The sequence below is a fragment of the Numida meleagris genome, chromosome 1 (assembly GCF_002078875.1).
Source record: "Numida meleagris isolate 19003 breed g44 Domestic line chromosome 1, NumMel1.0, whole genome shotgun sequence".
NCBI classification, from domain to species: domain Eukaryota; kingdom Metazoa; phylum Chordata; class Aves; order Galliformes; family Numididae; genus Numida; species Numida meleagris.
The window spans coordinates 129,718,954-129,741,658 of NC_034409.1; the positions used below are offsets into that span (position 1 = coordinate 129,718,954).

Genomic DNA, 22,705 nt, shown 5'->3' on the forward strand with positions numbered 1-22,705 from the left:
CCGCCAGGCCGCTCGCCTCTCCCTTCCCCTCCCGCCAGGCCGCGGGCCCCTCTCCTCCGCCCCGACGGCTCCTCCGGCAGCAGCGGCGGCGCCTCCTCCACCTCGCTTGCGGCCCGGCCCCGAGCGCGGCGCGGCCCCCGCATGAGCCCGGGCGGCGGCGGCGGCAGCGGCAGCGAGCGGGAGCAGCAGGCCGCGGCGCGCAGGTCGGTAGGCGCTGCGCTGCGCGGGGGCCGGGAGGGGGGTGGTGGCTGGGAGGCGGCGCGGGCGGCTCCCCCGCCGGCGAGAGCCCCGCGGGAGGGTGCGCGGCCTCGGGGCTCCCGGCCCTGCGGGTAGCGGGGGGGCTCGGGGCGACCTTGGGTGAACCCGGCCCTCCCCTGCCTCAGTTCCCCGGCTCGGCGCGGGCAGCCGGGGCGGTCCGGGCGTGGAGCGAGTGCGGGGCCTGCGTGGTGCGTTCCTCTCGCTCGTGTTCCTCCGATCCGGGCTGAGGAGTTGAGTCTTGCTGCCCAGTGGGAGCTGTCGCTGCTGGCTGCCGGACGCGGGTCTCAGGTGTTGGGCGTCTGCGCTGCCTTCTTTTAAAGGGACTCTGCGGATCGCGGGGCTTCGCGGTCCGTTTGTAGATCGAGTGTCCGAGGTGATGTGGGCCATGCTTTGTTCCCTAGCAGTAACTCGTGAATGACCGTGTCACAACTCCCCCTTAACTGACAAGAATCTGTAACCTATAGACTCCTCCTGCTTTTTTTCTCCCCCACTCTTCAGTTAATGAAAATACTTTTTATGTTGGGATCGGGTTTTTGGGACGAAGCTTGTCTCATACATCGCTTTTGAGATGCTCCTTCTGTATGGAAACTTCACTACCTCAGCAGGATGCTGCGCTTACCTGAGCTTCTGCGAGAGCCCACTCGGCAGATTCGTTTTACTGTGCCTCCTGCGCGTCTGTCAGAAAGTTCTCCAGCGTGAAACTGTACCCGAGTGTAGCTCTGATTGCCCAAGGAAGCAAAAGCTGCCTGATTGTATTGTCAGTGTATCTAATACAGTTTTGTTTCCGTGCTTTGAAAGGGAGAGGTGTAAAAGTTAAAGTTTTTGAAAGATTCATACAGGTAGCATTCACTTGGCAATTCCTTGCTAGGGTGAAGCTGCAGTGCGAGTGTGACAGTACTGATAGGCACCTCCCGTGGGTGGGAGGGGGCTGACGTGGTGTGAGGTACCTCTTGAAGAAAGAAAACTGTTGGAAAGTGGGCTTTGCATTGCTCACAAACTCCTTGCTTTGGGCTGTGTCAGAGTATTTGTATATTGTGGTTCTGAGTACTCGGTGTACTTTGATCTTGGAAACAGTTAGAGGGACTTTTTCTATCTGAGAGTACTGTGAAACTCAGTGTTTAGTGATTGGGCTGAATTGAAAATATGAAATGTGCATCACTAATAACTTTCAATAACTTTCCTCACCTACATTTGCCTTTAGAAACAGATGCAGTTTGCAGTGCTTATGACTGTCTCCATAATAGTACCGTTGCCAATTCAGATATCTTCTTTGATAGAAGAAAAAGCATACAAATATTTAAGTTTACAGGCTGAAAAATAACTTTAATTGAAATAATTGTAGTGCAGTTTTATAGATGTTTTTGTTTCTTGTGAATGTCCCATTCCATTCTGTGTTTGCTATTTTATGTGGTGTCTTTCCTTTGGGAATTAACAAGTTCTTTTTCTGTTTACCAGAGCTGTTTGATGTTTCTCCTCACTGGAGTATTCAGTGTCTCCCAAGCATTTGGAAATAAAATCATCAAGCTAGATGGCAAAACAAATGATTTGATTTGTTGCTTGTTTTGTTTTATTTGATTTTAGGGATATGATTGTGTGCATCTATTTAAAAAAAAAACAACAACACAAAACCTCAAATAATCAGAGGTGTCTGTCTTTAGTTTTTTTTTCAAGCAGCGAGTTTCAAAGCCTAGATCTTAATCCATGTCCTCCTCAAAACTACTGTGTGATTTTTTGATCGTTTTCCACGTAACAAACAATTCTAGTCTTTTTTAAATTACTGCTCCTGCTTAAAGACATGTGAATGATGATCTGTGGAAGATAAAACACTGTGCGTTAAATGTATCTAGGGATGTTTGATGCCTGTCAGAGTCTGTTAGAGCACCTTCAGATTGTACCTGTTCTAACGTGAGAAAATAAAACAGCTTCACTTCATTTTCATTGATTTTTTTGTGAGAGACAATCTGCTACAGAAATATCAAGTGACATGTGTACCTGTAGTGTATAAAATCATGCGCGTTTCACTATAAATGTGTGCTTTGTGGATGTGTTGTTAGTTTTCCCATGAATTCATAGGTTCTACTTAACTAAATGTATAAGGGGGGATGGGAAGGGAGAAATCTTTGAGTCAAGTTTTAATAGTCATAAACATAAACATGTTTAAGTGTGAACATGTTTAAGCATATAACATCTTGTATAAACAGTAATTAGTGTGATACATGATACAACACTTAATGGAACAAATTAAATGCTTTTATTTTTTCAAATATTCATCATCTTAGTTTTTGCTGTGCAGGAAAGGTTTTTGGGTTTTGTTATTGTTGATTTTTTGTCCTTTACTACTTTCAGTTTCAATTTACTTAGGGAATGTCCAAAGAGTATTCATTTTTTAAAAGTAGGAAATGGCTTTTTCCTCTCCCCCTTCCACCAGTTTATTCATACACTGGAAGGTAAAAATTCTTAAAATGAAATTGAGAGGCAAAGGGAGGGCATTCCTGGAGGATGTAGGCTCATCGTTAAGTGTTGGCTTTCCTTTCTGGTCATGATAGGCCAGGTCTTCACTCAACTTCAGTTAATGGATCAATACTGGTTTTTAAACAGAGGTATGTTTTATGTTTCTGGCTATTTTGGCAAATGTTTTTTTTCCTTTAGCATCCATATATTTGAGCCACGAGTTTCATAGAGAGCCAGTATTCAAGGGCTGGCTGTTAGTAATTGAATTCTGATTTGTACATCTCATGAGAGGAGCAAGAAGTTCACTGTCGGGGTCTTTACCAAATTATTTAAAATTTATTGTTTACTTGTACTAATCTCCTGCTTCGCCCGACCAATCCCCCTCCCCCAAGAGAGCACTGTAAGTATTGCTTAAATATTTGTTTCCCAGAGACGACAGCAATGAACAAAATTGCATGCTTGAAGTGACTTTTGTTCTTGTCATCTCAAATACTTTGACCTTAACTAACATTTACTGCACTAACTTCCTGTATATACAGCCAACACCTGGCAGCCTCGTGCAGCGACGTATGGGCTGTGAATAAAAGTTTGGAGTCTGCTGGCTCATAGGAATAGTAATGTGCATAATGTATTTACTTGGTTAGCCAAAAGTCAGCAAATAGGGTGTAAAGGGGTATATTTTGTAATGAAGCAACGCATCAGTAGCTACGTGAACTGGTAAGACATTCATCAGGAAAGTAGCCTTACGTAGTAGAAATATTTAAAGAAAGAAAGGTAATTTAAGTAATGTTTAGATCCAGGACTCCTGCCTCACAGCATTAACATGTGAAGAAGCTGGACTTCAAATCACCATTTCTTAATAGTTCCACCTCGTTGTGGCAGAACTTTTTGACAAAATAACTTATTGATTGCAAAATTACATTATAAATAAAGCATTTTCATCTTACATAGACTTGTTATGAATGAATCTCTTAAAGGAAGCATTAACTACGCTTTACTTTTAATAGGTTGAGCCTACTTCCCTGTATTAGTAACTGCTGAATGGAGGAAGGGGTGGAAATCAGGCTTTACCAGGACTCGGTCTGTTAGCACCTCGCATGGTGTTTTTTGCCCATGTTCCGCTGGGTGGTGAAGAATTAGGAGAAGCTGCAGTTGTTCAGCTGAGTGGATCTAAGTGGGTGGCTTCCCTTTGGACCCTCAATCCCCTGTCTTAGGTAAGAGGGATGGCCTGCTTCTTTTGGAGCAACTTGCATTTCCTTAGGACGGGTATGTGCGTGTTTTAAGAGAGACTTTGAGCAGGTGTTGCAGAGGCTTGAACCTTTTTGCAGTCTGGTGGTTTGAAAAGGATATTCACGTTACATGGCTTTCAATGACTTCATCAAAAAGCATCGCTGCTTGCATCCATCCAAACAGCTGTATGTTCATGTACTTTTGAGTCGTGTTTACCTTGTGTGTTACGCCAACAGTGGGACTGGACTGGAGGTGAATTTCAGTTGTGACATTTTGGTACGCATTTGAGCTGATGTACCAGTTGGCTACTTGGTATGGCAATTACTAGTTTTTTTCATTCTGTTCATTAGTACATCAAAAGTCATACTTAATATACCTGTGTGACCTAATTTGACAGGATGTGGCCTAAGTAACTAAATAAAAAAATCAAGTGTATCAACTGTAAGTTCCAGAATCTGTTTCAGATTGATGGAAGTTTTGGTCTTGGTGGACCTTGCAGTAACCAGTGGGATCACAAGCAGAAAATTATGGAACCAGAATTGAGGTTTGGGGCTTGTTGTGTGTTGGTTTGGCAACAGTGAATCCACGTAGTTTCCTCTTCTTTCTGGTGCTTTGGGAGCGATGTGGCAAGACTCCTGCTGTTCAACTGAGCTTGAGTTGTAAGGGCGAGGCCAGGTCTTTGTGCCTCTGTCATTGAGGTGACTCTGCTTCTCCTTCCTTTGGCTCCCCTTTGGGACTCCTTGGTATGTCCTTGATGATCATTATGCCAAGTAAATTGGTGAAGTGAGCAACGGGAATGAAAAATAGACCTCCCACTCTCCCTGAGAGGCACGGAGATCTGTAATGCGGTGCCAAGCTGCGCGGTGCTGAGAGATACCAGGCTTGTCCAGGCAGCCGGGCCCTGGCAGTGCTTGTGCTCTCCTGCTCTGGTATGCTCTGTGGGACCCGCGCTGGAGCAGCTGCAGCTCAGCAGACTTGGGGTGTTGGAGCGTGGTGAAGTGGCTCTTAAAGGAGCTTGAACTTCCGAAGTGGGCTGCAGGTCAAACAGGAAATGCTACCGTACTCGTGGGCGAATTTTTTTGGTTTTGTTTTCTTTTTGCTTTTGGGTTAGTCATGCCTTTGAGCTGATGACTTCAGTACTTACAACATGCTGATTTTTGCGGTATGGTATTTTTTGTTTTCTTAAAAGGCATAAAAAACTTTTACAAAGCTAGATAATACTGTCTGTCACTACTTCAGAATTTCCAGTGGGATGCTTTCATCTTTATTTGCATAGCTATATTCAGATAACACTTAGTTTCTGATTCATAGTGAAATCTAACGTCCAAAGTCTTGATGATCAGTGTTAGGGCTTAGTACCTTATTCTATGTTTAGAAAGTCCAAGGTACACAGATGTCCACTGGCAACTGTAGCAGCACTTAGGTGCCTGTCTCAACTGCTGTAGCAAAAGTTGTGTACTGTGGATGATGGAAATACATGTTAAGTGTCTACACAAGCTGTAAACTCTTTGAGTTTGGTGGTCATGAGCGTTCCCAGGGGAGTGTATCTCTTCACTGAGGTACTGGTATTTCTGGGTTGCAAAGGTTGAGCCCTTTCTTTTGTAAGATGGTGATTAAATACTCCATTTGCATGGTTCTTTTGACCTGGATATCTCATTGAAAGGAGAGTATTTGTGAATACTTGTTTTATTTGAATAACTTGTTAAGAATGTCTCTTATGGAAGAAAATTATTCTTATTCAACTTACATATTTAATGTTTCGTGAGAAAACCTATAATACTAGGCAAAATACCTCCTGTCTTGTGACAGCTAGCTTTTGTGGTGTGGGGTCTTTGTGGTTTTTTTAAAAGGTAGGAAAGACCTGTCAAGCTCCCAATAGGTATGACTTCATTCTACCTTTCATCAGGCAAGGCACAAGGGTTATGAAGTGTTTTTCATAACTTATTTCTTAACACCAAAAGTGCTTGGTTAATTCAATGGCTTACTGTCTCTGTTGATATTCAGGGCAACTTGAAGCCTTCTGATGGAAAACGTATGGATCAGGGGCATAGAAAAGCAGCACTCTTGGCTCTGGACATGTGACAGATTGAGAATTCTTTATGTGGAGTGGAAGCAATAGCAGTAGCTGTGCTTTTAGTCACGCTTTTGTCCACTTGCGTCTTTTTTAAGCAGATGTGGCTTAATGCTAAGTAATAATGATATTGGTGGTAAATGTTAAAGTATATCTGATTTTGTGCGATGGTATCCATTCCCGTTAGGCAAGCACTGCAGATCTCATGTTCCATTTTGTTGTTCACGTAGCCATGAGTGAATGTTTTTCAGCAGACTGCTGAATTCCTGGGGAGCTGCTGCTTGCCTCAGTGGTAGCTACGGGTGGGAGGCTGAGCAGAGGGAGCTGGAGGTCCAGGTGCTCCAGTTTTGTGTTGGAATTATTGCTCTTCTTTTGCAAGCTGCATTATCTTTAGCAGTGCCTCTGTATCTATCTCCTCTGCTCTGTTGTGCTTCTGCTTTAACTTATAATGTCCTCAACTACATGGCTTTGGTTCTGTTGCGACCCTTTGTTTTCTGGTTTCCTCTCACTGGGCAGCAGTTGTTAGAGCTCTGATAAATGTATTTGTGATACTTCTTCACTCTATACTTGGCTTGCGCTCCATGTGCTCTGCAAGCTGCTGCTTTGTGGCTTAGAGGATGATTGGTTAATTGCATATAGATAGCATTGTTCTGTGTGTGCAAGTGTGTGTACATGAAAAAATGTGCATACATTACGATATAAGCTGGAAGTCCTGTGGTGTGAGATGTGAAAATACTGTTTGTGTTTGTAGGAATGCTTTTAGCTGAGTTTGCCTGGTGGCTTCCTTGCGAATGAAGGATTATTCTTTGTGATGTCTGCTGGTGGTAGCTCCTGCCAACAGGAAAATCATGTTACTTTCTCTCACTCTTTGGATAACTTTATTCTTGTGAGTGGTAGTAAAGTTTTATTGACGCAATTGTGTAGGCTTGTTGTTCATCCTGATTGTATATAAGTCCACGTAATTACCATATTTTTGCATTGAAACAGGAATTTTGCTGCACTGAACAGGTAGACTGCTCTGTGTAGGTTGTTTGTTTTTTTTTTTCTTCTGGAAACAAAAAAAGTTTTGTATAGCCTGGTAGTAGAACTGAACAGGCACAGATGTGCCTATCCAGGTTTGCTCCTGTGGTATCCCCGGAACAGAACTGGGCCTTGAGTCCTGGATGGGTTCTCTGTCGTTTGACATCATTAAGGCAAAGTTGAATGTGTACTCTTCAGGGTAACTGGATCAGGGCTTCCTTCATCGGAACCCTGTTCGAAGTTGGAAATCAGACTGAATCAGCTGTGTTGGATTTATTTGCTCTTAATAGAGCTTTAGAACCAACAAATTAAGTATAAATCTTCATGATACTGAAAACATACTTTGCACCAAAAAGTAAGTTTCCAAAAAGTAAATATTAGGTTTCTTTAAATATGTGACGATTTCTATGTAACTTACACCCCTTACATTGGTTGTACTGTGCTTGTTAGTTGCTCGTTAAAAATGTTCGGGGTATGTTTAGGCATGAGTCCCTTGTTTATTATGGCTTTTCTAAAAATGAACTTTTTATAGAAATGCTTACCAAACTTGAGCAGTTCTGTGCAGCCACGACCAAGGTGTGGTTCTGTTTGTGACTTCTGAAAGCATTTTTTTTTGTTATTATAAATACTGATGTCTTTAATAACAAAAAATATACTGTTTTTTTAAGAGGAAAAAAAAATGGATGGGGGTGGGGTAGGGTGGAGCGGGAGAGAAACCTTGCCAGAATCTTCTGCAAGAAGGAAATGGATATTTATAATAAACTGGATGAACGGAATTATAAAACTGTATTGCATCACTAGAGAGGAAAGAATGGGGAACACTGTGTATGGACGTTCGGCTTTTGCAGTTTGCCTGACATACAAAGTATTTTCTGCTGTGGCTGGTATTGAAAGTCCTGTGTTTCATTTCATTGTAAACTTGTGGCTAATTGAACGACTGTTCGCATTTATATCGCTTTGAAGCAACAGTGAGTTTTGTGACGATATGGCATGTAGTGCAAAAACTGAAATATAATGTTTTGCATTATAGGTACAGGAACTGTAGAAGTCCATTTTAGAATTGCGAAGAACAAGTTTTTGCAGCTCTGGAAAGATATGGTATGTTTATGTTTTCACTTCTATTATGTGTATGTTTTATGACTAATAATTATAAATATACTTCACCGATTTAAAGAAGCTGAAAATAAATTCAGGAAAACACGCACATTCATTTTTCCCATATTTTTTCAACTTTAATGTCTGTTACTTTTAGGCTTAGTTTCTTTGGATAGCTGAGTTACTTGATGTTCTTGGAGAAAATAAACACTGATGATGCAACATTGATGAATTCCCTTTTAATTTGTTATGCAAGCTCAGCATTATGCTACTATGATCCGTGTGTTTCTCTGTGGGTTGGAGAAGACCTGATGCTGTTCCTGAAGGCTTTTTTCCATGCTTCTGTACATGTTTATAGTCAAACTTGTACACTTTTTAAGTATAACTAGCAAAACAGGCTCAGAACTGCTAGAAAAGTTAATCAAACATCAGTGTAAGCAAAATTTACCAATTGAGATGTTTGGAAACTCCGAAATGTAACATTCACTAACATTAGCCTGTGACACGTGGTATCTCTCTTTGTCTAGGCTCTTAAATATCCAGCCAGCTTAAAATTGTGTATGTGCATAATAACAAAATCAAACTTTAACTTGTAGTTCCCATTTTCTAATTTTATGCTGGGGTAGTCCAGTGAGGATGCATGGTATTACAGAAAATCGGTGCCACTCTGTAGTGGCTCAAGTTCTGTTGTGTTCTTGATACATAGTGATTTCTTTTTAACTTTCTGAATCGCTGCATTCAGAAAAAATACTCATTCCGATTTTTCTCGATTATCAAATATCTGTTAATGCATATAAAATCATATGGGGTTACTTCAACAACTACATCTAAGCTATGCAGGTACTTTCTTTAAACAGTTTAAATATCGGGAAGAATTTAGTAACTGCTGATACAAGTTTTATACCTGTATATTTATGTCTAGATTCTTCTTTTGAAGATACCTAGTGTTAAAAAAATAATAAAATAAAAGTTCTGAAATCCCAGCCTTGCAGAAGGACTGTTGGCTGTCTCTTTTTCTGTAAAGTTCTATTTCATGGGAGTTAAAAATAAAGTTTCAGTTTAGAATTAATCAACTATTGTGTGTGCTAATTAAAAAAAATTGTAAGTCTTAAATAAAAAATATAAAAAGTTGCATTCTCTCAGGAGCATCTGGATTATGATAACTCTGTAGATTGGTCCTGTACTCCAGGGCCAGGTAGCGTGCATTCACTTTGCACCCATAGCACCAGTGGGACCACCCATCTGCTTCTCACTCTCCAGTTTTGATACCAGTTGTGTGTATGACAGCTCTCTTTCAGACCTAAGCTATTATTTCTTCTTTGCTGTTGTCTCTGCTGGCTGCTTTCTTTTGAATGTTTAACTACTTGCTACTGTATGTATGCATGTAGTCATTGTAATGGTACGTGCTTTGTAAGCTGATGGACAAGAATCCCCCTCTAATCCACCACAAAGTGCAAGTAGCAGAACATCAGAAAAACTGAGTGTTACGCTATTGAACCACATGATTGTTTGGTTTTAATACAACCTATATGTAAGCAAGCATGCTGGTGTCACTGAAGAACTTGGTGAACTGATAGGTGCTTTATATGAGAGGCTCCATGTGATGGGTGGGTGGAAAAGGAGAGCAAAATAACCAAGCATGAGCAAAAAAGATAGGTGGAATAAAACTTTAAATATTTAAGCTGAAGTGAAGCTGTAAAACTCAGCTGTTTGGAAGATAATTTGATACCTACACAGTAAATGGAGAGCTACAAAAACAAATTTACATAGGTGATTGTATTTCACTTTCTGTTGTAGGAGGACCTTTCCAGTGAAAAGTGCATAATTTTGGAGGGAGCTTGAAGTAGCAGACATAGCTGAGATTGGAACAAATGGTTTTTCAGAGATGGAGCGAGGCTGGGAGCGGAGGAAGGGTTAGCTATAGTCTTAAGTGAAAAATTTAGTAGCTAAAGGTAATTGGAGCTCTATCCTCTTTTACAAAGATGAATTAAGTATATCTGTGATCTTACAAAAGCATTAGACAAAAAAAAAAAACAAGTATTGGGGGGTGCCGGGGGCAGAAATCTAATGTCCAGAGTCATGGGGGCAGTTGTAGAAAACGAGATAAACAAATAAAGAAAATGAGAAGCCTTTAGCTTTAGAAAGAAAAATGGTAGCAAACACTAGGCCACTTTCTATTACTGTGTTACGCCAAGGTGTTGCAAGTATACAGATATCATAAGATGAAGCTTTTATATAAATCTGTATCTGATTTCCTATTTGGAGGTTTACTAGGTGCACCAAATTCTACCTTTATTCAACTCAGTAATTTATGTTTTCACTAAAGTGTTGAATCCTGAACAGTACCAGCCTTAATTTGAAGATAATAGCAAATTCAGATCCCCACTCCAAATAGTTTATTACTCGCTATCCTACGTGCTTGTGTTTCTACTGAGTTTTTCAACCTTTAGTTTCTAGTCATGTATTTTTGGTACGTGTGTTTTCTTTTAATTGGAGGATCTTTTTTATGTGTTTATTCTCTCTTACAAAAGGACTTCGTTTCTTCCAGTATTGTCATTAGTTACCTTCATCAACTTTTAACTCTTTTCATTACCTCATCACAAGACACTTTCTCCTGTTTTCATACTTACTTCACGGCTCTTTTCTGCTACTTCTGGAATGCTTTGGAAGAATATTGAGTAACTGGAGAATTAGGCTCAGGTTGTGAACGTATCTGAAGTACTTTGTGTAGATGAATACCTTTCCAGGAACTGTTTGTGAATGGTAGCTGTTTTAGGTATAATACAGGGAGCATACGTCTGTTTACTTATCAGTTGTGACTGTTGTAGTTGCTTTTGATTTATGTTTTATGGGATAGAACACCATTTTTTTTTTGTCTTCTACCCATGTTGGTTTGTATTTATCTGCTATTATTGTAATTGAATGAGCTTGGCTTATGAGGTAGCAGAAAAAACTTCATACAAATGCCTTGCTGCTGTTTTTTTTTTTTTTAATGGTTATTTTTGCAGCTCCATTAGATTCTATGTAATTAGATTTTCATAGTGTATTTTATTTTACTTTAAAGTAGTTGATCATTCAACCTACAGTTAGTTTCGTGAAGAAAAGTTCTGGAATCTTATGTCTTACCATACTTTCTGTGTTGGTAGAAGCAAGCAAGCAACAAAAGGAATTAATGTTTCCAACCTCACTGAGAAACTAGAAGTGTTAAGCACACCTGTTATTTTTCTGCAAGTTATAGTTAAGATTGAACTTAGAAATATGGAGGATGTTCTGCAGTTTCTTTCAGGACGTTTGATGAGTCAGTCTTAAGGCAGAATCGCAGAATCGTAGCGATTGGGAAGGACCTCTGTGGATCATCCAGTCCTGGTGATCATGATAAATGGCCAGCTTTCCTATTAGTTGCAGTTTCCTTTTTAAAGGAGTGTTAAGTTATGTTATGTTGGTTACAAGGGCACCTTTCACTGTTTGGATGATGACCGTCCATTTCATCATGCTACTCAAAGTCATTCTGGAAATTTATCAGTTTGGAGAAGGGCATTCATTCTTGGAGGATTCAGAGAGATTCCTCAGTAAACATGTAAAAGCTGTCTTGAGAGGTAGTTTCCTGAGAGAGATGGTTATTTTAAATTAAAGCAAGTAAAATTCCTGCACTGGAAACTAAGGAAGGTCTTGTGGGACTTTTCTGTACTGGTAAATCACACCCTTTTTCATTAATGTCTTTCAAGAAGGGGTCTTAAAAGTTGAATTTTAAGCTTACTCGAGGGGAAACTGAAGCTATTTTCTAAAGGAAACAAATTCTTAAAAATGCCACTTCTCAGGGCATTGGTCCTTTTAGCTGTCAGTCACAGGTGTTCCTTAGTTCAGAGGCTTTCCTAGACCTCAGATACTGAGTGTCAGCCACCAGATGTGCAAATGGACACCTATAAGACAGATAATATAGGAAAAATAGTAGATTTAGAAAAATCTGTGCAAGTGAAAGCTTTTTATTTACACTGATTTGTAGCTGGAAGTTGTTTTGGCTTTATTTGCTGATCGATATGTACCAGTGTTCTCCATGGTGTAGCTTTGGATTCTGCTTGTTGAAGTGGGATCCTCATCTTGGCTCATGTTTGTGATTCCAGAATTTAAGGTTCAAGGAAATACTTGGAGAAGATCTCATCAGGCTGTGGAACCAAGTTGCTTTTTAGCCACTTCTGAAGCATCTGAACATGATGGTTTATGACTGCTTGCTTTCACTGATTTATTATTTATTTCCTTCCTTCCCCCCTTTCAATTGATAGTATTCTTTTCAGAGAAGCTGCACCTTTTTCACCTATTAGAAATAGATATTGTCTCCCAGTACTGTATAAACTTGTACTGGTTATTATAATACGGGGTTGCTGCAGTCCTGGTTCAGTCACCTCTTGCAAATAGTCGCTAGGCAGATATAGATGCATCTGTATTGGAACATGCCCAGTCCCAAAGAGCCTCTAGCAGCCATCTCAGGTTTCTGGGATGCATTCCACAGACATGAACTTCAGTTGTTACCTTCAGCTGCCCTGTATGTTTGTGAAAGACTAAACTGTCAGCAGCGTTAATCATGACAGTAAAGTCTGGAGAAATCATTTTTGAGTAATTCTGCTTTAAGAATAAATGTTTCCTCTGGGACCGTTTTAGGATGGTGCCTTCTGTTAAGTAAGTTACATCCAGAGATTTTTGTAAAGAAATACCTATGACAGATGAATACCTGTTGTAGCTGTTTCCTTTTTCACAGTGCATTTTTTTCCATTATAGTAGTCTTCCCTTTCCTGATCAAGTTGAATCCTTTGACTCTTTTACCAATTTTTCTGTCTTGTCTGGCTCCAGCAGTCAAAATGTCCTGTGTTCAAACACTGTATTCTGCGTGAGGCATCTTTGGCGGTCTCTTTCACACCCACCCCGTGTTTTAACATTCTGATCTCTTGCTGCCACAGACAGTGCTCTGTAGATGGGTGAGCAAGTAAGGTTTTAGAAAGATGAATTTTCATCTGCGCCAGAGACTTCTGGCCGGTCGTATCCAGTCCCACAGGACTGGCAGCAACTATACTTGGGGAAGCTGGGATGAGAAGGAGATAGGAGGGAAAGTGATTCATGAAGGTTTCTTGCTGCTGGCATCCATACTGTTGAAATGGGGCATGAGATTTTTAGACCTCAGTACAGTAAATTCAGTCTTAAGGTATCATGTAACAGATTAAAAAAGAGCAACAGCTCCAAGATTCAGTGTCCTGATCCATGATAAGTTTACTTTGTAGATCTAGATTTCCTTACAAAACTTTGATGAGTTAACAACAACTTAGTGAGGTTCACGCTGATTTGGACACGGTTGCTTAATGTGGGGGCTGTAAATTCCATATTTGGTGCTGTGGTAAGTTTGTCGAGCAGCTGGATCTCTGTCAGGCCTGCACACAGACTTGCCTTGGCCGTGACTGTGGAGCTGTCACCTCAGAGTGTATTCTTTAACAGTCCAAAATCTGATGGTTTTGAATCCAGCACCAGCGCTTCATGTATTCCTTCACAGTCATATGGGAGAGGTCATGAACACAAAACACCCTCGGAAAAACTCGATTTTACTAGCGCTGCTGTGAGCTTGGTATTCTTATGTGCTTCCACTGTCATAGAATGCAACTTAGGTACAAGGTACTTAGAGCAACCAGACAAAATGCAGGTTTCTTTCTAACAGATGAGGCATTTGAGACTACACCACTGTCCTCTTTCTCTATTGTACTAAAAGTCACTTGTGCAAAGAGCTTAGCTTTTAATTTCTAAGTGCATTTTTACAGGGCCACTTCACGCCAATTCTTCAGAAGGCAGCAGGAAATAAGATTTAACTTGAGAATAAAGCACTGCACTACAGTAGACTTCTGTTTCTTTTAAGCTAAGGCTTGCATAAAAGCAGATATTGTTAACCATAATACCATAAAACAGTGCTTTTAAGGCTTCTTAGTTTTGTATCGCTTCCTTCATTTTTTTGCTACTAGCTTTTGTGTGCAGTTGATGGTCCACAGCTGTTAATTTGAAAATCTTTACCTGGTCTGTCATTTGATTTTGATGGAGAAGTAACCATTCCTGTTGACTTTTTGCCATTGCACTGTGCTCCTAGCATTGACTCAGTTATTGACTCTAGCTTTGACAATTTACACTCATACCTATGTTTTACTAGAGAACCTCTGTTTTGTTTTGGAGGTTTTCAAGTGCTTGCTTCTTTTTCACTTAAATCAGCTGCAGTTGCGAAGTCTCTAGTATTACTGACTTCATAATTAAAATGACACTTCTTTTGTCAAGAAATGCACCTGATTAAAAAGCATTATTTCAAAACTAGTATAAATTTCACTCCATTTTAGAGATGCAGTCTGTAGCAGAGTTGCAAATTGTAACAGAAAACCAGAAGTCTGCAGCTTTTCAGACGAACTTTAGAAAATTGTAGGACCTGTTCAGTCATTTTGTCTTAGATGAGTTAACAGATGCGAATTAGCAATGAGAGTTCTTAGTTGCTCGTCAAACTGAAGACCTTACTGAAAGACTTGTGATATGTTGGACTGAAGCACAAAAGCTTTGTTTGCTGAAATGTGCTGTAGGATATGCAGTATTTGCACTGGGTCACGATGACTGCAGATGTTGTAGAGAGCTGGGATATTCACTTGTTAGAGCCACAGAAATAAAACTTTTTTCAGAGGCTGTACAGTGATCTGTATTGCTATTGGCTCTTAGGAAAAAAATACCTTTGTTTAGTAGATACAGTAATAATGTTTCAATGTAATTCAAAACTTCTTGTCTGCAGAAAGTAAGTCATGCTGTTTGATCTGACTCCATCAGAGGCCTCTTTGCAATCTGTTGAGTGCAAGCACTTGGGTGGGAGAGAGAATGGGGTGGTACTGAGTGTTGAGGCCTATGTTTGGAAATATTTTATCAGTTAACTGTAGAGTAGATGATAGTAATAGGTAAGAGACTAATTGGTTCCTTTTCAGCCATGGAAGTAATGAGATGGGGTGGTCTCAGAGCGCTCTGGGCCCGAGTATTGCTGAGTGATCATTGGCTGCCACCTGAGTGACAAAGTAAAGGACCAAGCCTTCAATTTAAACCAGTGGAGCCAGATCACAGGAAAGAATTGACAGGTAAAATACGCTTTTCAAAATGTAGAGGAGAGAAGAGAGTCCATGCAACGTAAATGGAGCAAATAACACAAAAGATTGGCCACCAGTGGCAAAATTTGTTCCTTTAAAACTTAGCTTTAGCTAGTTTCATTTTAGGGAAAGGCATACAGCAGAGCATAAGTTACTTGTTCTTCCCTTTCGAACACTGAATCTCCCTCCGTAAAGAGCTAGTATTAAGTCAGTTGTAGAAGGGCAACAATTTATCAAATGTTATTGTAGTTAGAACCTATGATTAATGTTTATATCTTTAACTGCTGTTAGTCTTGACATCAGGTGCTTTCCACTGGTTCAAGAGATGTGGGATGTTTTTGTTGTTTTTTGCTTTTTTTTTTAGGGAGACTAAAAATAAGTTGGTGAATTTTTCAGTTTCGCCAGTTGTGAGTACTCTAATGAAGTATTCAGGCGGTCACGTAATGTTATCTAACAGACTTGAACAAGATTTTATGGAGTAAGTCTTTATTTTGCAGACAAACTAATTCTTAGCATCTGTGTTTTTGTTCGGTGGGCTGGCTGAAAATAGTTTGTAAGGACTTTTAACTAAATTATTTTTACTCATTTAGAGTTGTTAAGCTTATGCTTAGCCCAACGTGACACAGGACTGGTGTGACAACTCAGTTTTTAATCAGTGACTCAAAATTGTGATCACCCTGATGTCACCGAATGGCCACAGCTTGTAAAAGGTAAGATCAAAACGTATTGTGTTGTTTCTCAAGGTAATTGTTAAAATAATATTTATTTTAAGACTTCAATTTGTGTGACTTGAAGTTAATTCTACAAACAGTACTAAGGTATATTGTTTATTTAAGATAAGTCAGATGGCAAAATTGACTTACACTTTTGCTTAGAGTGATTTCAAAGCTCACTTAGCTTGTCCCTGCTTTGCAAGCACTGTGGTGCTCTGCTGTGCTCCTCTTAAGAGCAAAACCATCACTTAAATATCTCTGACTTTACTATGATACTAAATTCTGTGTAAATTGTTTAATGTACTTACTTAAACAGTTTGCTCGATTAATTGTAAGTGTTTGTCCAGGATGATTGATGATAAAATCTGTAGACTTGCATACATTTACTTTTCTCTCCTAGGGAGTTACAGTGGAGGTAAAAGGAGGGGCTTGCAGAATGGAGAAGTTGCTCCCTGTGTTGTTGGAAGTGAGCCACCACCTGAATTTGCTAGCTCATACTGCAGTATTCAGATTAGTTGCTGTCTTGATCAGTTTCTATGATCTTATTCAAAGCTGAAACTTGTAAGAGCATTTGCTCTGAGATTTTTCTTTGAACAGAACTTGTTTCAGATTTGTCATGCTAGATAGTTGTTTTCAGTATTATTGCCTGCCCAGAAGAATAACAAGGTTTCCTGTTTGTAAATAGTTACTATAGAGTAAACAGCTTCTCAACAAATAAGTATAATTGCTGTAATTAGATCGGTTTTTCATATTGTTTTAATGAGTATTGAAAGCTCATCGTATTTGTTGCTTACATTGTCATTTGAAACCTGTTAAAATCCATTTATTGAGTGGATTAAAATTTCTGCAAGTCACTTTTATGGTAGATCTGCTCGTGTTACAGCAGAAGATAATCTGGAGGAATTTGAACCCTTCTCTTTTTGAACTATTTACCTCAGAGGACCAAACTTCTTAAAACTCAGCCAGTCTTTTTTCCCCTGAACTTTCCTGGAACTTTGTCTTCTCATATATTATACATAAACTATAAGGGTAGGAAAAGACATTGGATATACTGATAGTATTGTTTACGTGTCTGCACTGCAGACTACCAGCTAGTTTTTTCTTTACAATATTAGGTTTAGATGCTAATCTGCTGTTCTTTTCTGTAATTTTTCATATTGTTGTGTTTTTAAAGGATCAAAGTGACTAATACTCTTGACTTCTATTACACCACTATTTTCTTAGAAACTTAAAGCATTGCTATTATCCTTAGCTTCTTTGACTTACGTTGCATATGAGTAAAACAGAGAAAACAACTGCCTCAAACTTCCAAATTGGCTCTGTGCTCTCAGTTTCTGAAGTCATGCATGTTAATAGAGGAGCTAGCCAGAATGAATGTAGACACTTCTCTCCTTCACTCCTCAAATCCTTGGATGTCTTCAAGCACTTGTATGTTTAGGTGAATAATTAGGAAGAGGTTTGCCCTTCTCTGTTAAGTATCTGCGGACTTGGTTTGGAGAGTCAAAGGAGAAATTAAACTTTCATTTGTTTTGCTGTTGAGCATCATTTTTCTACAACAACTCTCTTGTCAGTCCTGAGTTTGAATAAGTAAGGTAAAGATCATTTGGAGGGAATAAAAAGATCAAATTTTGAGACTGGGTTGTTTCTCTAACTTTTTTTTAAGCTGGACATCATGCATTCTAAGCATGAGCGTAAACTTAGTTGGATAGTAAGTTCAGAGTCCTATCCCTTGTGTCAGTTTAATTTTGTAACTTAGTGAAATATAAACAAATAACTTCCTGTGTTCTGCATCATCTGTCACTGCATAGTATCCAGTTAGCTTAGGAATTTAAAATTGTGTGCCAGAAATGCTTTCTAGGCACTGCATCTGTTAATATAGTACAATTTGGTAAATTCTAGAAAGTAGGTAAGATCTAGTGTATCAGTAAAGGAGCTAAGGTTTTAGTAGAGAATACTGATAACATTAGCTGTGCTAACCGAAGTTCCCTAGCAAGCTTGGTTGAAACCTACAAAATGAGTTCTTTTTACAGATATTAGCTCGTTTCTGTTTTGAGAAAGCTCTGTCATGAAAGGCATTTTTGTTCATGTAAGCTGTAATGGCTGTGCTGTATTTCTACTCCTACGCAATATATCCAGTTCAACAGTTCCAGTCAACAGTACCAAAATCTACCACAGTGAAAAGTTGGGTACAGTTCACAAGACTGTTTCAAAGCAGCTTAAGGTGGTTGAAGGCAAAACTGCATTTGTATTGCCTTGCCTTCTGGCTCAGAAGTCTCACTGGTCTGGGGGAAGCCCAGAAGGAAAAAAATAATGTCTTAAATATGAATTTTGCTAGCACTGATTCGAGAAGTTAAAGAAGAAGATGGGAACAAGAAGGAGTCAGGCAATTTAGCTGTCTTAAGTGAATATGGAACTATACCCCTTAAATAACTCTATGTTAATTTAAAGGGATAGGTACAGATGCCAGACAATAGCATCTGATTCTCAGTATTACTGGCTGACCTGTTGATTGGAATGAAGAAATAGGAAACTGCCTGTAACTCTTCTGTGAAGTTACATGCATAAATCTGAGTAATGAGAGACAAGAAATTTGTTTAGAGAATGTTGAAACCTGCTTCCAGGCTGCTGCGTCTTAAGGTCCAGTTGTTGATCACTGATAAACTTTGAATATACCTTTTGGTTACAGAAATAGTTATGGAGAATTAGCCCAGAACTGCTGCATCATGCAACCTGAGTAAGGAAGTACTGCCAACACAAGTCTCCTCCAATGATTGCTGCTGCATAAGCTGTGGGGAAAAAAATGCTGTCCTTTGGCATGATTGCATTCTCAGATTTATGTTAAATTTTCTAGAGTTTGGTCAAACAAGTTAAATGTGCAAGTGCAGAAAAGCTGATGCTTCTGAATTATATAATTTCTCTTATTAATCACTTTGCAGTTCTCGTAACTCTTCATATGGTAATGACTTAAAATAACAAACAGTACTTAAGACTTTGTCTGTATTTGCAGATCACCAGGAGAACCTCACTCTGAAAACATTGAAACTAGCCGAATGTAAGTACGTGAGTGGATGAGTTCAGTATATCTTGTTTAAAAATGTTTTGAGTATTTGAACATAGGAGTTACTTTTGTACCTAAGACAGAAGCTGAGTAGAACTATGGAATCATGTTACAAAATTTCAAACCAATATTGTACTATGGAAAAATAATTAGTCTTTGTAAATACTGTGACTTTTTTTTTTTAAGATGAATGGGTTGAAGGAAAAACTCAAGAGTTTATTTTAACATGAACCAGTAGATGGTAGCATAAGTGTCAAAAATCTGCAGGCCTATATTCAGATGTGTCAGTAGAGTGTAATTTCTACTTGCTATTCACTAATATCGTGTGTGGGATTGAAGGCAGCTCTGTACGAAGGCATGGTGTCTGCTGGTATCTATTGGGGCAGATTGATTGCTAAAATAAGGAAAAAAAAACAACTAGTTTGATTTGATTTGGCAAATTCATACGCTAGGTGCTCTTAAAAATAGCAAACTAACTTCCTTTCACTAAACACTATTTATCTAGCATCTTGCTAGCAGTTTAGAACCTTGTTTTGGTCTGTCTTCATTAGCCCAGAAGCCAAGATTAACTAGAAGCAAGATTGTATTAGGCTGAAATGTTCATTTCAATTCCAAATTAAAAAAAGGTGGTGGGAATGAGAGGACCATTTTTAAAAAAGATAAAAGTTACTTGAGGCTTCATTCTTCTGTGTGTTAGCAAACAAAGATTCTTTTAGAGCTATTCAAACCGTCCTGTGCTAAAATTCAAATAGGGAAACCACAAACATTGCTCTTCTGGCTTAGAACAGAGCTTCTGAAATAATGGAGGGAGTGTAGCCCATTTGTTAGCGTACTGTCCTAGGCTTCAAAAGATTTGGGTTAATTTCTCTTCTGTCACAAACATCTTCCGTGGCCATAAATCAACTGTCTCCTCCCCAGCCTCCCCCAAAGTGGTCTGGCATTTTACACATCATGGGCTGGGTATCTTGCAGATTATGGACGTATTGTGAATTGCTGTAGCTTCCCAACCTAGGGAGGGGGAAAGCTGAGGCAGGCTACTTCGCATTGCACTGCATTACCTAATGGATGAAGAAGAAACAAAGAACTTCCCCATGCATTTTTAGAAATTCACTGGAGCGGAGGAAATTCTGTTCTTGTACAAAGAAGAGTATTTTTCCTGGGATGGCAAGTTTGCTTGCCCTCTCTCATGCAAATCCATACCACAAGTGCTGCCCAGCTACTTGCATAGGAGTACACGTTGCAGAGATCCTGGGTTTTTTTGAGGTAACTGATAACTACAACATGGATAGATGTCAGTCAGAGGTTGCAGGGCGAAGACTCTGCCATAATGTCTTCTGCTGATGTAGCAGCCTATTTTAGTGCAAGTTGGGTTATGTTTCTCTGTTTTCGTGGCCTAAACAGTTGTGTGGCTGTAGTCTTCCCTGGATATTATCATTTGGACTGCTGTCTTTTACCAGTTGCGAAGACAGATAGGTAAGGTAATGAGGATCCTGACAGGTGTGAAATGAAGAATGTATAAAGACGAGGGATAAATCAGAAGAAAAAGCCAGTACGACTGTATTTCCCTTCTAGCAGTTTGACAATGTGTGTGTTTTCCTCCTTAAAACTGAACCTGAAAAATTAACATCTGCAGCTTTTCTGTAAAAGCTGATTTTTTTTTTGTGCAAAATGATGATCAGACTTGCTCTGACTACATAGGTTTCACCTGTCTGTCTAAAATATACACTAGCCAGTCAAGTTATAGGGATCTATGTATTTGAGTGGTAGCTATACAGCCTCAATACATAGTACACCTGCAAATTTTTAAAATTGTATCACGATGTGATGTATATGTCACCACTTACAGAGAATTTCTGCAATCCCACTGCATAGTTGCTCTTAGCATAAGGTGGAATGGCATGCTGAGTAACAGTTTGACCTGCAGGCCTGCAGTGTAGCTAAAATAGTAACCATGTTATTTATATGCCTGTAATTTGTTAGTAAGTGCAGGGATTTATGCAAGTGTTTTATTTGCACAATGACAAGTTGTTTTGCTGTTTGGCTGATATAATTGCTTTATTTGTTTGTGTTTTGCATTGCAAGGCTCCATACCAAGAGCATAGTCACGCCTTTCACATGTGTTAATGAAAAGAAAATCTGAGTCTTTCAGTCTGATGCAGCAAATTCTTCCATGAATAAGAGTCTTACTTATCCCAGGCTTTTCAAGTTCTCCCTCTGCCTGATGAACATCTTGGTGTTAGCTCAGTCTATTTGTTTGTTTTATGATTTTTTTTTCCTTAGCATTCATTCAAGTTTTTGCATTCTGAAGATCAGTACCTTGTGTTGTCTGCTCCTGCTACAGGACTGCAGTCAGATCTGGCATTGATTAGTGCAGCGTTCTAAAAATTGAAATAGAACTAAATTTTGGAATTTGTCCGTTTACTTTAAGAATAACTTGACAACTCTAAGTTTATGTATTTTCACTCCGCATGTCATATGTTGTCATTTATCATTCCCAAGGGTATCATGCTTGGGTATTCTGATATAGTAGTTTTCTATGAATACAGCTTTCTGGTCTTGTGGATGGACTGCTTTAAGCTTTGAAATGTCTATTTGGTTTTGAAGCCGTCAGATATCACTACCTCCTTTAAAATGTTGTCAGTTAAATTTGATGCATAGTCATCTCAAATTGGAGTACGTTTTGTAGCTGGTTTGTTTCCCCGAAAGAATGGCGGAAGGAAAATTCTGCTGCAGCTTCCCAAAATATGCCAGAAAAATGATTAATAGCCTCTGCAAATATAAACTGTGACTGTATTAGTGTTTCATCATACCTAGTGCTACCCTAGAGCCTTTTAGACGTAGAATGCCTTAAATTGTTTTCCTCATAGCTGAGAACAGAGCTGGATTTGCATAAGCTGAAGCTTTCTAATCCGTAGATGGTAGACTATTCTTAAAATGAGAGCTAAAGTGTTTAGGTCTTCGATCCCATGTTATCTGCAGTCAGTTTCTGCGTGACCATGGTCACTGTTTTAGGACAGTGTCAGATAGAATGAACTCAGTAAAAGAATTCTGCCATGGAAACCAAACTTAATAAAAACTCCAGAAACTTTGTAACTTGAAAACAGGATTGTGTAATGTTCCCTTTACACTACTTAGCCTCTTTCTTTGGAGTTGTACAAGGAGAGTATGTGTTGACAAGCAGTTGGGTCCCTTCTCTGTAGGTTAGATACGTGTTGCAGTGGTCAATCTTCTTATATCAATATTTTTTCTAAAATAGTTTCTTATTGATCAAGTTTGCTACTATAATACAGCAGTGGCTCAGAAGGAGGTGATTAGAGTCAGCATCTCAGTAAACACTCTATATGTTTTATTGTTAGTGAGGTGCAATTGGTAGGGCTGTGAAATACTGTTTAAATGTCATACCTTTCACATTTAGGCTTTTTCAGTACAGTACAACGTGGAGTTTAATCTGTTTAACTATATTTGCTTGAATGTCAGGATGCTTTTAACAGAGGGAAAACAACACAAAATATAGTAAATAATATGTATTTTGCTTAATATTTGATAAAATACTGTTTGTTTTCTCCTGAACGTGAGACAGACTGAAGGGCTCCTGCAAGTATGTCTATTGTCTCAATTCTTTCCATTAAAGACAAAGTTGATCTTTTCTTGGCCTCACAGCTAGTACAGA

General features: G+C 39.3%; 1 protein-coding gene across 5 annotated transcripts in view; it reads left to right on the plus strand.

The window, feature by feature from the left end:
- Window positions 1-22,705, plus strand: part of UBE3A (ubiquitin protein ligase E3A) — a 50,950-nt gene that overhangs the window by 355 nt on the left and 27,890 nt on the right. Inside the window, exons 1-5 of one of the 5 annotated variants that reach the window (XM_021412390.1) lie at window positions 59-203; window positions 8,061-8,128; window positions 15,109-15,255; window positions 15,855-15,974; window positions 18,985-19,029. In XM_021412390.1, coding sequence (XP_021268065.1) covers window positions 15,955-15,974; window positions 18,985-19,029 — 65 coding nt within the window. In that variant the 5' untranslated portion in view covers window positions 59-203; window positions 8,061-8,128; window positions 15,109-15,255; window positions 15,855-15,954. Of the gene's footprint in view, window positions 1-58; window positions 204-3,904; window positions 3,924-8,060; window positions 8,129-15,108; window positions 15,256-15,854; window positions 15,975-18,984; window positions 19,030-22,705 lie in introns of those variants that run through there. The other 4 variants (XM_021412387.1, XM_021412359.1, XM_021412381.1 and 1 more) reach the window with 4 other exon arrangements.